General features: G+C 36.8%; 1 protein-coding gene across 3 annotated transcripts in view; it reads right to left on the bottom strand.

The window, feature by feature from the left end:
* The window catches only part of syne1.L (spectrin repeat containing, nuclear envelope 1 L homeolog), a 285,490-nt gene that overhangs the window by 180,255 nt on the left and 88,407 nt on the right, over nucleotides 1-16,828 (bottom strand). For all 3 annotated transcript variants that reach the window (XM_018263031.2, XM_041562725.1, XM_041562726.1), the window contains 6 exons: nucleotides 16,336-16,538; nucleotides 12,127-12,291; nucleotides 10,932-11,084; nucleotides 6,044-6,187; nucleotides 4,512-4,685; nucleotides 3,691-3,849 (listed from right to left, as the gene is read on the bottom strand). In XM_018263031.2, the coding sequence (XP_018118520.1) occupies nucleotides 3,691-3,849; nucleotides 4,512-4,685; nucleotides 6,044-6,187; nucleotides 10,932-11,084; nucleotides 12,127-12,291; nucleotides 16,336-16,538 (998 nt within the window). The remainder of the gene's footprint in view (nucleotides 1-3,690; nucleotides 3,850-4,511; nucleotides 4,686-6,043; nucleotides 6,188-10,931; nucleotides 11,085-12,126; nucleotides 12,292-16,335; nucleotides 16,539-16,828) is intronic.

The following is a 16,828-nucleotide window of genomic DNA, read 5'->3' as shown; positions in this document are numbered from 1 at the left end:
TCTTGTTTTTGGGTTGGTTTGGAGCACCTTAAACTTGGCACCTTGAGTCTGTGCATGTAGTAAGAGACTACCAAAGCATTTTGGCATGCAACATTAGAAACCTGGATCTATGTCACTGACCACTGATGTCTAGCAGAACACTGACATGAAACAAACTTCAAAAAGCATCCAGGAATGATTAAAAACAAAACACTAGACTGTTCTAAGACCAACAATGATTCTAGATCTAACCACCATTGAAAACTTGTGGAGGTATCTAAAAACTACATTTGGGTGAAGGCATCCTTTAGATCTGGAAGAAATTAAGAATTTAGCAAAAAAAAGTCCAACTGTAGCCAAACTGCCAGTAAAATCTCATTCATGGCTTTACGAAGTTCTTGATTTCAGGTATTCTCCCGGAAGGGTGCTCAAGTAACTCTAGGGTGTCAATAGTTAGTTTCTCCTTTTAAAATCTGTAATCTTTACAATGGAACAAGAAATAATGGAAAGCTGCTGTTGTCAACTTGTTGCGACAATATTTTTTAAAATTCACTGACTTTCCTTTTATCTCGAGACTGCCTATTTATCCAGTTTCAGCATGCAACCTATTTCGTTCATTTCGTGTTCATGAGAAAAAAAAAGGGTTTGGGAACAAAAAGTAATAAAAAACTTACAAAAGACAGCCACATAGAACATATTTAACTCTGCTTCACATTAAGATTGTACAATTCTCAATACAAACTTACAAGTGTCCAACATGGAGAAATGAACAATCTCATTAACTGAAATTTGTGGGGAGGAGGGCAACTTTGCACATTTTAACACGAGACACGATGCAGAACATGGCATTAAGTTGAAACGAAACAGAAACATTTCTCATCATGAAACACAATTAATGTACATTTTGGTATGAAACCTGCACATAAAATAACAAGAAGAATCAATACTATTGAAGTACCCACCTGATACAATCCAGATGCTGAAGCACATGGTTTCTTTGCGAATGAGCAGCTTACTTTCATGTTTTTCCTTACAGTAAGGAGCCTCAGCAGAATTCTATTGTCTAATGATTTCCAAACCAAGTCTGAATATTTAGATTTCTAGCAATTGACTGTACAGCTAGTACACTAAAAACATTTAAAATTTGGTGTATTATGTAATCACAAAGGCAACATTTGCGCTACTTCTAGTAACTCTTTGCAAGTTGCAACCAAAAATCAGGTAGCATTTCTTGGTCATTTCTATGAACGTTTGTATAGATTGAGCTTTAGAAAATGTTGTACCTGTTAATACATTACACCCTAAACTTTTAGTATGGGCTTGCTACAACCTCTTAGGGAAGCAATCCATGAATTATGGTACACACACTGATCGGCTTTTGGTTTCCAATCTAAAGTGTTAACTTTGTTGGACTACCTACCCTGTTCCCTCATGTGATACTGCAGAAACCATCACTCTCTGGCACCATTCAAAAGTTAAGTTGGGTCTCCTTACTAAAGCTGACTACATACTTATTGATTACATCAGTTTCCTAGGATTTTCAGTATGTGTTGATGGAAATCTATGTATCAGTTGGTTCATCAATTGTGCAGATTTAAATAATTAATCTGCTGCTGTACCATAACCACCATTTTATAGTTAATCAGTAAACAAGGAAGGGGAGCTGCAGCCAATGGAACAACAGAAAGCTGGACATACAACGTGAGGCCCCTTGTATGGTATTCATCCATTTTACTCACAGCCTGATCACTGGAAATCATACAGAACTATTCTGTGTATGGCTGCCTTAAATTATGGCTTTCTCCATTAGAAGGAACATTCTATAGTAATAAGGTACCCAGAGCTTTTTTATTTTTTCTTTGAACAAAATTCTTCATGTCTGCAACTTTATTATAAACTAAGAGACAACTGACCAAGTTGTTTAAAGTTACTACAGAAGTCTTGCCTTACCTCTCCAAGTACTTGTCGCCATTAACTAGAATGACCTAGTCAACTCAGTATTTAATAACATATCATTTCATAATGAATATTGCATTTCTCCACATGTATTTTATGCAAAACTGGTTGCTGATTTGTGCTAAACGTTGAGCTGAAAATGATATAGACTAAAATATATTGAAAGGGCTATACATGCTTCTCAATCAGCTATTTTAAAACTGAAGAAGCCTCTGCAGCTGTGAAGCCTCACAACATAAATGGCAACAAAGGCTAGAAAACAATATTTCCTGATTGTGACTTTTACAGCTGTTTTTCCCGCTATTTGGGAATCATTTTTCAATGAATATTTAAAACTGTTTTGATCCCTTATGTTGATCCAACTTAATTTAGTTGCTTTATAGTCTTGTATTCTACACAACGTATATCAAATTTTATTACAAATACATTCTCTATGATCTGGTCTGAAGCAATGTAAAATAACGGCAGAAAATCAAGCATTCACGCAGCTTAATAAATTCACCATTTATTTTACATAGCTCTTTACACCATTTTTCTGCTAATTTTGTATTACACAACATAATAAAGATGCCCCTAAATGTATTACTGAGTTGCACCTACAGTGCCACGAAGCATCACAAAGTTGATTAACCACTGAGCTTCAGTTTCAGGGCAACTAGGCATGAACCTGTTACCTCTATTGAGTATCACCTGCAGTATTATACATTGGATGCAGCAATAATGGTGAGTATTACACAGCAGATTCAGTTATGACTGTTGTGTTGATAGCTTTATCTCTGGGCCCTTGTATTACCATTATCATGTCAAAAAATAACACTAGCTAAAAATGTTAATAGAAAAGTGAAAGTTTGGGAAACAAGTGGATCTTCCTCCGGTAGTGATCGATATAGGGTTGATCTAATTGTTTGGTCCCTATAATTGGAATACAGACTGTCAGGGTGAGGGCCGCATTGCCCCATCCCAACAGAATGTTCAAACCTGCCCCATACATGCACCATAAACTGCCAACTCGGTCTAGCTACAGATTTTATTGCTCCATGTATGGCCACCTAAAGAAGCATGGACACATATCTGGACAAATGGACATTTCCTGCACTTCACTGCTTGGGTTTTGTGTTGAACAGTTGTGATTGTATGATATTATAATTTTATTAACCTAGAATACCTTATGCATATACACTCTGAAAAAAAACTGAGGCATAATGCATCATGAATCAGAAAGAGAGAAAATCCAATTGTATATTGTAGACTTGTTCACAACAGAAAAAAATGATGTTTTCAGTACGATATACCTTAAAACTGCTTTAACATTTGAAAAAGTAAGACATGTTTAGGACCATCCAATCCATCAACTGAGCTTCTTAACTCTTCAGAATGAATATACCGGATACCAGTAAAGTTATAAAGGTCAAAAAATAATATGTCCATCAAAATTCCGGTTTTTCCTTTAGTTGATCCAGCATCTCTCTAAAAAAAAAAACCTTGGGATAAAGAGCATTGAAAAGAGGCATACGCACAGTTTTTAGAACTCTTTAATAGCACAGATAATTTTCTGTACAGGTTTTTATGCCACATGAAGTCCCTTTATTCCTCTCTGTTCTGCACCGTGTCTCATGGAAGCTAGAAACAACTGGGAACACCTGAAGTTTGCTTGGTGTGAAGCAGTCACAAGCAGAAATATTAATCATTGAAAGAAAAGGAAATAAACGTATAAATGAAGTTAGATGAGAAACATCATTGTAGGCTGCAAATCACCTGATACGCATCTTGAGCATCTGCCAGCTTCTTTTGTAGTGCGGAGCGATCAAAGTGATGCAGGGATTTACTGATTGTTAATGCCTTGTGGACAGCCTGACCATATTTCTCAATAATAATCAAAGTTTTCTTGCAGCTCTCTTGGCAAGAAAGCAGCTCCTGTAATACACAGATATGGTAAAGTACATGAAAATGATCTCCGAAAAAAATCAAATGTCAGGGAGGCTTGTAACATCTTCAAATTGTTCACTGGACCTCTCCCATTGATTTATACATGAACTCGGCAAGTTTTAGGTGGCGAATAGTTGGATTCAAATTTTTAAAGGGGCAAGGTGTCATAAATCTTGAAATTCGAATTCGAAAAAAAATTGCATCGAGTTTGTATTATTCACAATTCAAATTTGAGAGTTTTGACCATAAAAAAATCAAAAATTCCAATTCGAATTTCTATTTGTACCCTTAATAAATCTGCCCCAAAGTTCTTATCACCTATAGGAACCATGTAACATTTATTAGACACTGGTTTAAAACAAACATCTCATTGGTTGCTATGGGTTCTGGCACATGAACAAAGTTTGTGCCTTTTATTACATATGGGGGGGGTGAGTGATAAACTGTGATAATGCCAATAAAGTAAGTTTAATACAGCAATGAGTCAAAAAATGGATTGTCTCTGCAAAATAAGGAGTTTACAACTATGCAGGCTTCACAAAGGTCTCACAAAATCATATTTTCCAGGTATCTTTTTCATAATAAATACAGAAAGCAGATTATTGCTTGCACTAACAAACTGCTTTAGGCTAGATCAGCACCTTACATACCCGTTGCTGCTGTTTAAATACTGAAGCTGACTGCATGTCAAGGTCTGCTACGGAAATAATCCCATGGATTTTCTCTAGGCATTCATAGAAATTTGTCAGGTGGCCCTCAAATTCTCCAAGTGGTGTAAGAAGCTGTTGGGATTCATAAAGTAATGGTGGGTAGTGTTCCCTTATCTATATGTATGAGAAAGAAGTTTTATATATTAGCATATTACAATGTACTCTTGAACAGAAAAACAGGATTAAAATCATATATGCCATTTATTTAACAAAATATTGCATTGTGATAATTTTCCAGTATAGGTCTCTTAATACACACAGACAAGATGACTTTGCATCTTCCTTTGTAGTACGGCCCTCATTTGCCCCCCAACATTTAAAGTAAAACTAAAGGTATAGAATAGTAACAGGGGGATGCAAAATTTAATAAAGGCCTTTTTTGATACCCCAGGCCTGTGTTCCTGTTTGATAAAAACTGCACTGCCCGGGGTCTTTCTGTAGAAGCTCCTTGCTATCATCTTCATGAGCTTCTTCTGTCTTCTCTTTGTTCCAGTTTCGTAAAGCGCATGTGCAATCTACTGGACTTGCTCCTACACGGCTCCGGAGAAAAGAAGACAGAAGAAGATGCTGGCGAATGAGCTTCTACAGTAATACCCTGGGCTGGTGCAGTTTTCTGCTAACAGGAGCACAGACTTGGGGTATCAGGTAAGTGATTAAAATCACTGGGGTGCCTAAAATGTTGCCCCCCAGTAATTATGTCTTCAGTTTTCCTTTAACCAAGTCATAATCATGCCAAACATAAGATGAGAAAAATTAACATATAGGGATGTTTTGCCTTTCTAAAAAAAAAATATCTATATTTATTATTAGAAGTTCTTCAATGTTAAAGGGGTTGTTCACCTTCCAAACACTTTTTTCAATTTAGTTGTTTTTAGATTGTTCCCTAGAAATAATGACTTTTTCCAATTACTTTCCATTATTTATTTTTTACGTTTTTTCCAAAATCTAAGTTTAAAGTTGAATGTTCGTGTCTGTGGTGTTTCAGTCTGACAGCTCAGTAATCCAGGTGCAGACTCTAAACTGGTACAATTTTGCAACATTTAGTTGATACATTTCTCAGCAGCATCTCTGGAGTATTAGCAACTATTGTATCAATTCTAACAGCTGCCTGTAATGAAACCCAGAGATTCTGCTCAGCAGGGACAAAGATAAGAAATGTATCAACTAAATGTATCAATTTAGAACAGTTTACAGGATCGGCGACCCCCCCTCCCAGAGCTGCTTCAGAAGGAGAGAAATTACACTTTATACTTCAATATTAGAAAAACCGTGACACATAGAAAATACAAAGTCATTGGAAAAAGTCGTTATTTCTGGTGATCTATCTGATAACAACTAGTTGTTTGAAGGTGAACAACCCCTTTAAACTTTCCTTCTTGGTAGTCTCTCAAAACAATAATTTGACCTTCCTCCCCTTATGAAAACCGACATTGAATAAATGGAGAACACAGCAGTCTTATCAAACATATTACTTTGTTTAACTGGTCCTTGACTCTTGATACTGCTGATAGCATTTCATTAGCTTCTGCCTGAGATGATTCCTTTGTTAGCAGCTGCGCCATTCTTGTGACCGATTTGTACTGAGCTTCGATTATTGGCATTTTCTGTTTAATATCCTGTAAAATACATTAGACAATAACATTCACATTCATAAATCATAATCAAAATGCTTATGATTAAGGGCGTATGCGCCCAAAACGCTGTCTGTTTTATCGACGGATGAATAAAGCTTTGGATTTTTAAAAGGCTGGTGTGCGGAACCATCTTCTTTTCCGCTCCATAAATGTAGGATGCATGCGCCAGTAGCTAAGGTAGAATTAACATTTATATTTATATAATGCTAATAAGCTGCAGAGTGATAATAGCTGGAGGGATGTATGTTGGACTGGTGTGTATGCTTGAGTATAGATTATAAATTAAGTAAAAGTTTTTGAATAGGAATGGGAAGACTCACTGGTGCTTAATTTTTAAATGTTGAACCCCTTTGGATGGATGGAAATAAAATAGGGAATGGAATCATACTGTCATATTAGGTCGTTCTTAAGGGCTCTTACACATGAGCGTTTTTACCTGCGCTCCCCTGCGTTCCGTTTTTCGGCGTTCAGCCGCAGGGGAGCGCAGGAATAGACGCATTTAATTATTTCAAATGGGCCTGTACTCACACAGGCGCATGTAGGCGCCGAACGCAGGTTGAGACGCAACATGCTGCATGTAGGCGCCGAACGCAGGTTGAGACGCAACATGCTGCATTTTTCCTGCGTTCGGCGCCTACATGCGCCTGTGTGAGTACAGGCCCATTTGAAATAATTAAATGCGTCTATTCCTGCGCTCCCCTGCGGCTGAACGCCGAAAAACGGAACGCTGGGGAGCGCAGGTTAAAACGCTCATGTGTAAGAGCCCTTAAGGGGTTGTTCACCTTCAATCAACTAGTTGTTTTCAGATAGATCACCAGAAATAACAACTTTTTCCATTACTTTCTATCTTCTATGTGTCACCGTTTTCTAATATTGAAGTGTAAAGTGTCATTTTTCACCTTCTAAAGCAGCTCCGGGAGGGGGGGGGGTCACCGACCCTGTAAACTGTTCTAAATTGATACATTTTGTTTATACATTCCTTATCTTATCTTTATCCCTGCTGAGCAGAATCACTGGGTTTCATTACAGGCAGCTGTTAGAATTGATACAATAGTTGCTAATACTCCAGAGATGCTGCTGAGAAATGTATCAACTAAATGTTGCAAAATTGTAACAGTTAAGAGTCTGCACCTGAATTACTGAGTTGCCAGACTCAAACACCTGAGACACGAACATTCAACTTTAAACTTAGATTTTGGGAAAACAGTAAAAAATAAATAAAGTAATTGAAAAAAGTCTTTATTTCTGGGGAACAATCTGGAAAAAAAAGTGGTGGAAGGTGAACAACCCCTTTAAAAACAAATATAAAAAGGGGGAAACAATTTGAAACTTCTGGAAGTATTATTATTATGTATTTATTGTAAATGTAAAATTGTTTTATTTTATTGCGGAGTCTTGGTGAAACGTAATTACAATACACTGTAACAAGTTTATAGTTTGTGTTGACAATAAAGTATCCTTGTATCTTGCTGTACTACATTACCTGACTCTGCTGATGGAGCAGCTAACCTGTCTAGGTAAGTCTGTAATGCAAAGGCATGTACAACTGAGCATACACACCCACAATTAGTATATGGGATAGTCTGTAAGCATTCACCACCATTCACATCCAGGCAACTACAGTATATCAAGCATAACAGATTTATAAAGGTATGGGATCCTTTATCCTGAAGCCTGTTATCTCGAAAGCTCTGAATACAGAAAGGCTGTCTCCCATAGACTCCATTATATCCAAATAATCCATTTTTAAAAAAAAAAAAAAAAAACAAGTACTAATTACTGAAAGATCCATTATCCAAAAAACCCCAGGTCCCGAGCATTCTGGACAAGTCCTACCCCTGTCCAAGATATATTCGTGCATATGATGAAGGTACTTGCAGTAATATTTCAGTCACAACTTTAGGTATAATGGTTACTTGGCTATCAATAAATGCTACAAAACACACAGCATATAAACCAACAATATTGATCTCCATGTTTTCAGGCAATTACACTACACACGCCCCACAATTAGGAAACTAGAGCTAGAGCATATAATTTCGGCATGGAATATTACACATTATTTGGGCATAGGCTGCTACTGGTGAAATCTGTCGAAATACAGCAGCAGTGTGTTCGATGCAGAGTAACAACCTTGATCTAAACCAGTGATCCCCAACCAGTAGCTCGTGAGCAACATGTTGCTCTCCACCCCCTTGGATGTTGCTCTCGGTGGCCTCAGAGCAGGTGCTTATTTTTAAATTGCTGACTTGGAGGCAAGTTCTGGTTGCATAAAATCCAGGTGTAATGCCAAAAAGAGCCTCAATGTAGGTTGACAATCCACATAGGGGCTGCAAAATGGCCAATCACAGCACTTATTTGGCACCCCAATAACATTTTTACTGTTAATGTTGCTCCCCAACTCCTTTTACTTCTGAATGTTGCTCACGGGTTCAAAAGGTTGGGGATCCCTGATCTAAACGGAACAGGGTGTGTCTGGAAACATTTGCACTGCTCCAAACCATGCCCCTGCACTCTCTGCCATGCCCTGACTGCTTCGGAGGATTTCAGGTGCAAGTTCTATGCTTTTCAATGGCAGGGCAAAGGATCTGGGTGAAAATTGGTAAAGGGTAGTGATCTGCAAATTTGTGCCTGCGACAATTCACAATGTGCGCCGGCACCAAAGTTAATGGGCGTCTGTTTATGGGCATCTGAACAGTCACCGGCATCGATAAAACTGTTTCATCGCCGGTGTCAAAAATTTTCATTGTCGGCAAATTTCCGCCTGCGAATTTCCGCAGCAAATTCGAGAGTTTATTCGCCGGCAGTGAAACGGGCAAATTCACCATGAATTTTCGCCTGCTGAATAAATTCGCCCATCAGGATGGCTCCCTGAAAGATCTGGATGACTCCCTGAGATACAGTTTCAGGTTATATCTATGGGTGCAGCCAGGGGAAAAAAATAGGCTGAACTATTTATCTCAAAATGAGAAAGGCTGATCTTCTTTGGATTGATGTTTATATATATATATATATATATATATATATATATATATATATATATATATATAAACTGTAGTAGATGTATAATAAATCTCTTTCACAAATATATACTGCATATATATATATATATATATATATATATATATATATATATATATATATATATATATATATATATATATATATATATATGCAGTATATATTTGTGAAAGAGATTTATTATACATCTACTACAGTTTAGTAGATTTTTTATTATCACACTAGATCCTGTTAATTATATGTTTTGCTGACAGTGAGCTGCATTTCTGCTATAGGAACACTAATGATATATAAACTGTACTTTTACAATGGGTATATTTGTGGTATATTCCCTTATAGCTGCCATACTGTGACATTTCTGGTCGTACGCGGAAGGTGTTATTGCTGTGTATAGGCTGAGATTGTTCATCAGAAATAAAAATGTTTTTCAATTACTTCCCATGTTTTATTTTAGAGAGGTTTTCCAATATGGAAGTTCAAAATGTAATCCTGTTTTTGGTGTTTCAGTCTGGCAGCTCAGTAATCCAGATGCAGATTCTGAACTGTTACAATTTGCTACATTAGTTGATACATTTCTCAGCAGCCTCTGTGGAATATTAGCAACTATTGTATCAATTCTAACAGCTGCCTTTAATGAAACTGAGGGGTTCTGCTCAGCAAGGCCAAAGATAAGAAATGTATCAACTAATGTATCATTTAGAACAGGTTACAGAGTCAGAGCAATTTTAGTAAGACACGAGAAGGTGAAAAATTAAACTTTACAAGGGATACTGTCATGGGAAAAAAAAAATTCAAAATGAATCAGTTAATAGTGCTGCTCCAGCAGAATTCTGCACTGAAATCCATTTCTCAAAAGAGCAAACAGATTTTTTTATTTTCAATTTTGAAATCTGACATGGGGCTAGACATTTTGTCAATTTCCCAGCTGCCCCTGGTCATGTGACTTGTGCCTGCACTTTAGGAGAGAAATGCTTTCTGGTAGGCTGCTGTTATTCCTTCTCAATGTAACTGAATGTGTCTCAGTGGGACATGGGTTTTTACTATTGAGTGTTGTTCTTAGAACTACCAGGCAGCTGTTATCTTGTGTTAGGGAGCTGCTATCTGGTTACTTTCCCATTGTTCTTTTGTTTGGATGCTGGGGGGGGAAAGGGAGGGGGGTGATATCACTCCAACTTGCAGTACAGCAGTAGAGAGTGATTGAAGTTTATCAGAGCACAAGTCACATGACTTGGGGCAGCTGGGAAATTGACAATATGTCTAGCCCCATGTCAGATTTCAAAATGAATATAAAAAAATCTGTTTGCTGTTTTGAGAAATGGATTTCAGTGCAGAATTCTGCTGGAGCAACACTATTAATTGATTCATTTTGAAAAAAATGTTTTTTCCCATGACAGAATCCCTTTAAATATTAGAAAATGGTCATAAATAGAAAATAGAAAGTAATTGAAATGGTTTCTGGTGAACTATCTGAAATTAACTGAACTGGAAAAAGTGTTGGAAGGTCACAACAAAGAGGATGTGACTAGAAAATTCAAGGCTACAATGATGTAATCATTTTGTGGAATCTTTGGTTACTTCCCAGCCCCTGTACCCAGTTTCATGGCTGGTTGCTAAAAAAAAATACAGTTGAAATCTAAAGGTTAATGTTAATTAATTTCCACTAAAAAAAGGTTTTATACTCTTTCTGTGAAAAATGAAAACATGCCTCTAAATCTTGCACAAACATCTTGACATTTAGAAAAGACACATCCAAAGGGGTGGAAATCCGTTCATTGCCTCCTTCTGCAAATGCTGCTAATGCGATCAAGCCATCTGCATACTCTTTTCTTGCCCTCTCATACTCATCTTCTCGAGCGTACTGAAATGAACAAAAAAGGATTATCCATATTAAAGCTCTGTACAACACTGCATTCTTATCTTCTACATAGGCAAAATATATTGCAATGCTATAACCCCAATGAAACACGGACTATATATATATATATTTGTTTTGTGGACGTACTACTGTACATGATACTGCAGAAATGGTCTAATAATTTGTAAATATTTCTCTTAACTGTAGGAGGGAAACTGGTACTAAATCCCTACTACTTTTAAATCATGCAGGATGGAAAATCCTGTTCATTATTTTTTCTTATCATTATACATAAGACTTATTTTTATACCATAAAAAAAATGTCAGCACACGCCTTAATTTTAGTAGATTTCCAAATTACCAACAACTAGTGATGGGCAGGTGCGAATTCGTGGCGAATTTGCGTGATTCGCCACCAGCGAATAAATTCACGAAAATTTGCTGGCAAAAATTCGCCGGCGTCAAAAAAAAATTTCGCTGGCGCCGTATTGCGAATTTTTCGCCGTTTTGCGAATATCGCTGGAAATTCGCTAATTTTCCGGCAAAGCGAAACGGCGCAAATTCGCCCATCACTACCAACAACAAGGATAAATATGGGCATAAGCCAAATATCTCAGTTGAAAATGAAATTTTATTTTATCCAATGGCTCTTCAAAGTTCTTTAAATAGGAACCCTAAAGGGGAAATGTAATAAAAGGTGCAACGTTTTCTGCAGGTCTAGTCACCTACAGCAACCAATGAGCTGGAAACATTTACTGGTCACCTGCTTAAAAGTAAACATCTTATTGGTTTCTATGAGTAACTGCATAGGTGCAAACTTACGGCACTTTATTACATATACTAGACATTAAGCCCGTTAAATTAACGGGCGCTAGAACATATGTAGAAAATTCGCCAGAGACGGTCCGTGGGGCACATGCGCAGTAGCGCCAGAGACGGTCCGTGGGGCACATGCGCAGTAGCGCAATCCCACCAACACAGGGAGTGGACGCAGAGACACTTCAACTTTATTATATAGGAGATATGATATCATATGATAACATACGTGTTTGACTTCCATGAAGAGTTCTCGCCATCTCCCATTGAGTAGCAGCAGCTGCTGTTTGATGTCTTTTGAGACACTTTCATCACATGTTTCAATGAGGAAGTTGCCAGCATCGTTCATTGTTGTATGCTGCTGGATCAAGTGCGGCAAATGGCGAAAGAAGTCCTAAAAAAAGAAACAGAAAGCCTTTGTATTATGCAGCATGGGGCAAAGGAGAGTCATGCTGATTTCACTAATTAGCAAAGGAGAATTATGCCCAGGCTGGATTGGAATTGTTGATTCGGCTCTTTATATATTTCAGAGCCAGATAACATTCATAGAAACACAGCATCTCTTACATATAAACTGAAAACTTGCCAGAATTTCACAGACTGACCTATTACATCTCAGCCCACATAAAATACAGGATGAGACTGACTCAGATCGGAAATTAAACTAAGATGACAATAAAAACAACCACTGAATCAGCACTGACTAGTGATGGCGAATTTCCGCATTTCGCAGATGGCAAATAAATTCGCAAATCTTCCGCGAAGATTCGCCAGTGAAAATTCGCTGGCGTCAATTTCTAGATTTTTCCGTGAAAAGGTTCGAATTGCTAGATTCTTCCGTGAAAAGGTTTGAATTGCTTGATTTTTCAGTGGAAAGGTTCAAATTGCTAGATTTGTTAGTGAAAACGTTCGAATTGCTTGATTTTTTTTAGTGAAAACGTTCAAATTGCTCGATTTTTTTCATCAAAACGTTCGAATTGCTCTATTTTAGTGACAATGTTCGAATTGCTCCATTTTATAGTGAAAAAGTTCGAATTGCTAGAATTTTTTGTGAAAACGTTCGAATTTCACAATTTTTTCGTGAATGTTCGAATTTCATGATTTTTTCGTGAACTTTCCAATTTCTTTTTTCTCTCTAATTTAAATCAATGCATGTTTGCTAGGGTAATATTGGCCCTTGCAACCAGATTGCTGAATTTGGGAACCTGGAGAGCTGCTGAAAGCTAAATAACTCAAAAACCACAAATAGTAATAAATTAATAAATACACTAGGGGGCAGATTTATTAAAAACTTCGAAATTCGAATAAAAAAAGACCCACCGAAATGTATTAATAAATAAATTGCGGGTAAATTGCCCGTTTTCACTCGAATTAAATTATACTAATCGAAGTAACATCGTATTCAATCAAATTCGATTCGAAGTTGTTTAAAAAAAAAAAAAACTTTTTCAGAGTCCACCTATTGACTCCAAAGGTTCTAGGAAGTTCCCCATAGGCTAAATCAGCAATTCGCCAGGTTTTAGGTTGAAGTTGAATTTTTAAAGAGACATGATAAATTTCAATATTCTAATTTTCGAATTTTTTTCAAATTCTAATTGAATTTGGATTATTCCCTAGTCGAAGTACACAAAAAATAGTTTGAAATTCGATTTACATTTTTTAATTAGAATTTTCACTTCGATTGTTGATAAATCTGCCCCTAGGTGTATTAGTGCAATATGGATAGTAATGTGTGCATTATTTTTTTCTTTTTTAAAAATGTAGTAAATGGCATAAAGTAACAATATTTCTGTCCACCCTGAAGTTCCATGAACTCTGCAAGATATATCAGCTCCTACAGGTATAGCATCTGTTATGCGGAATGCTTGGGACCCAGGGTTTTCCAGATAAGGGGTCTTTCTGTAATTTGGGTCACCATACTCAAAATTCGAGTTTTCGAGGGTAATTTTCAGCAAAAACATTTTGGGTAAAAAAAACTTGAATATTGGGTAAAAAAAACATGAATATTTCATTTTTTTTTTTATTTTTAAAAAACTCAATTTTTTCGCGATTTATTATGCCCTGAAGCTATAAATAGCTTGAATTCAAAAATACTGCAGCTAAAACCTGTCGAGGTCATGTATAAGGCAATTGCAAAGGTCCCTTGCACCATTTGTAGTTGTTTGTAGCCTTCATGATGGGCTATAAACAACTACAAATGGTGCAAGGGTTTTTTTCCGGTGTTTTTTGCTTGAAAACTCGATTGATTCAATTTTTTTCAAATCGAGTATTCAAGTTTATCACCCCATTTACACTGATTTCAGTTTTTTACATTTGAATTGTGAGTGTATTCGGGGTATAAAAAAACTCACAAAACTCAACTTTTGCTAAATAAGTCTACTACCAAATAATTTTGACATTGACTACGGTAAACCCTATAGGATTTTGCCTTCAATAAGGATTAATTATATCTCAGTTGGGAACAAGTACAAGGTACTGTTATATTATTATCGGGGAAAAAAGGAAAACATTTTGGAAAAATTTGGACTATTTGTTTAAAATTGAGTCTATGGGAGACAGCCTTCCCATAATTCCGAGATTTCTGGTCAATTGATAACAGATCCTATATCTGTATTAGATAAGAGAGGTCCTATGTAACTACATTTTCCTATTTAGTGTTACACTACTCATTACTAGTATAGTTTTAAAGTTTGTGAACTTGGGGTCCATCACACTCAAAACTCATATGATATTAGGGCTTAAATTAAGCTGGGAATATGAAAATGTACTGCACAATCATATACAGTAAGTGTAGAAGTCACAAGGTACTGTGTTCCCATGACAACTAACAGTCCAATTCACTTTTCCTAGAGAATGCTTAAGACCATTTTCCTATTTACAATTATTTAACCTCATCAGATCCAATGCAACATCTGTCTATAAACAGTGAATTTATAATTCAACAGAACTAATTATGAATTTAAAAATGGAAAACAATATGTGTGAGTATGGGATGTTGCCTTTTCCATGCAAGCAGGCCTATGAAAGTTTGCAGGCTTGGATCTGGCAAAATCAATTATATGCATTTGTCAGAATTGTAGAAGGAAATCCTATTAAGATTAAAGTGAAATAAATGTATTGATAAAGTTAGTAATTTCCTTAATCATATCTTTAAATAGAAATGATAATTATATGAGATTTATGATGTGGGTATAACTTCTGCCACGTAAAGCAATATGGCAGATCTTAATCACATATTAATGTGAACTTGAGTGAAAATGTTCTCAACCTGAAATATATTATATCTCAACAATATGCTTTCCATGTAAAGGAGCATACAGTGCACATGGAAATAGAAACTTTTCTTCAATACCATCAATTAACACTGGGATGACCTATTTATCAAGATTCAAATTTCTGAGGTTTTCGATGTTTTTTCTACATCGAATAAACCTACAATTTAAATTAAATTCAGACTTTTGCTTATTTCTTAAAAAATCCTAATATAAAAAAAATCATGCATATCTCAGATTTGTGTTTTTTTTAGCTTAATAAATACTTGACTTGTACTTATAATTCGAGTTTGAGTATTAGAGCAAAAAACTCAAATTGCAGTAAAAAATCGAAATTCAAGCGTTGATAAATCAATAGGAATGTGACCGCTCAAGACTCACCCCACTGTCTCAGTCACCCCAATCAGCTCTATGAGCTCCGTGTGCTCAGCCACCAGCACTCCAACGGTGATAAATCCAAAAAAAATGTTCCAGGCGGCACTCCAGATAAGTATAAAGAGGTATCTTTATTGTGTCATGGTGGGTAATATCATCGCCTCCGGATGAGTATAAAGATGTATCTTTATTGTGTCATGATGGGAAACATCATCGCCTAATGAGGCGATGATGTCACCCACCATGACACAATAAAGATACCTCTTAAGGGCTGGGACACACTGGGCGATTTGGGGAGATTTAGTTGCCTGGCGACTAACCGGTGGGACTTTCCGCGACCAATCTTCCCCGAATGCCTAAGCTCGCTCTGTGCCTGGCTAAAATGAAAAATCGCCTGCACCAATCTCACGCGGCGATTCGTTTTCCGAAGTTGCCCTTGGTTTACTAGTGAGGCAACTTTGGGTGACTTCGGAAAACGAATCGCCGTGTGTGATTAGCGCCGGCGACTTTTCATTTTATCCAGGCGCAGAGCGACTAAATCTCCCCAAATCGCCCAGTGTGTCCCAGCCCTTATACTTATCTGGAGTGCCGTCTGGAACATTTTTTTTGGATTTATCACCGTTGATAAATCAGCCCCTTGCACAGAAACTCTAGTGACACATCACAGATTATCACTACATGTTAAACGGCTATTACCCATATTAATACAACCAGACACCAAGTTCAAGCATAATGACTTATGTCAACTGCTTTTGTTTGGATCAAACCTAGAAATGCATACAGTGACTTACTTTTTTTGCATGTTCAGGTTGGTTGAGCATCTTTTCGGCGTCCTCTAGCCAGGCTTGCAGACTGGCCACTGTGTTACTGTATTTATCCCAGTTGGTGATGACTTCCTCTAACATGCTCCGGACACTTCTCACCTCCACTGAAAGGTTCTTCCATTGCACTGTGGTTTCATTCAGGAATTTGGTTACATTTTCAACTTCATCTGCTACAAGGTAAAGAAAGCCATTCTTAGTTATTAAAAGACTGTCTTATGTGGCCCGTAGATAACAATTCTGTCATTAGAATTTTGCTTGCAGTGTCTATAGAGCTTTGAATGTTTAGCTAAATTATGCTGTATATGTATGTGGTACCTGCCTGTCCATCATCAAAAACCTGAGAAAAATTAATATAAAATTTGGCCTCTCTTTCTATTTTCCTTCTGCTCTTCTGAGAAGGCTTATTGCTAGATGCTGGAACATGGTTGGTGAGATTTGTTGCCATTCATTTGTAAGAGGT

Source organism: Xenopus laevis, chromosome 5L, assembly GCF_017654675.1.
Source record: "Xenopus laevis strain J_2021 chromosome 5L, Xenopus_laevis_v10.1, whole genome shotgun sequence".
Classification (NCBI taxonomy): domain Eukaryota; kingdom Metazoa; phylum Chordata; class Amphibia; order Anura; family Pipidae; genus Xenopus; species Xenopus laevis.
Note: the sequence above shows the minus strand (reverse complement) of the source record. Positions and strands in the feature narration are given on the sequence as shown.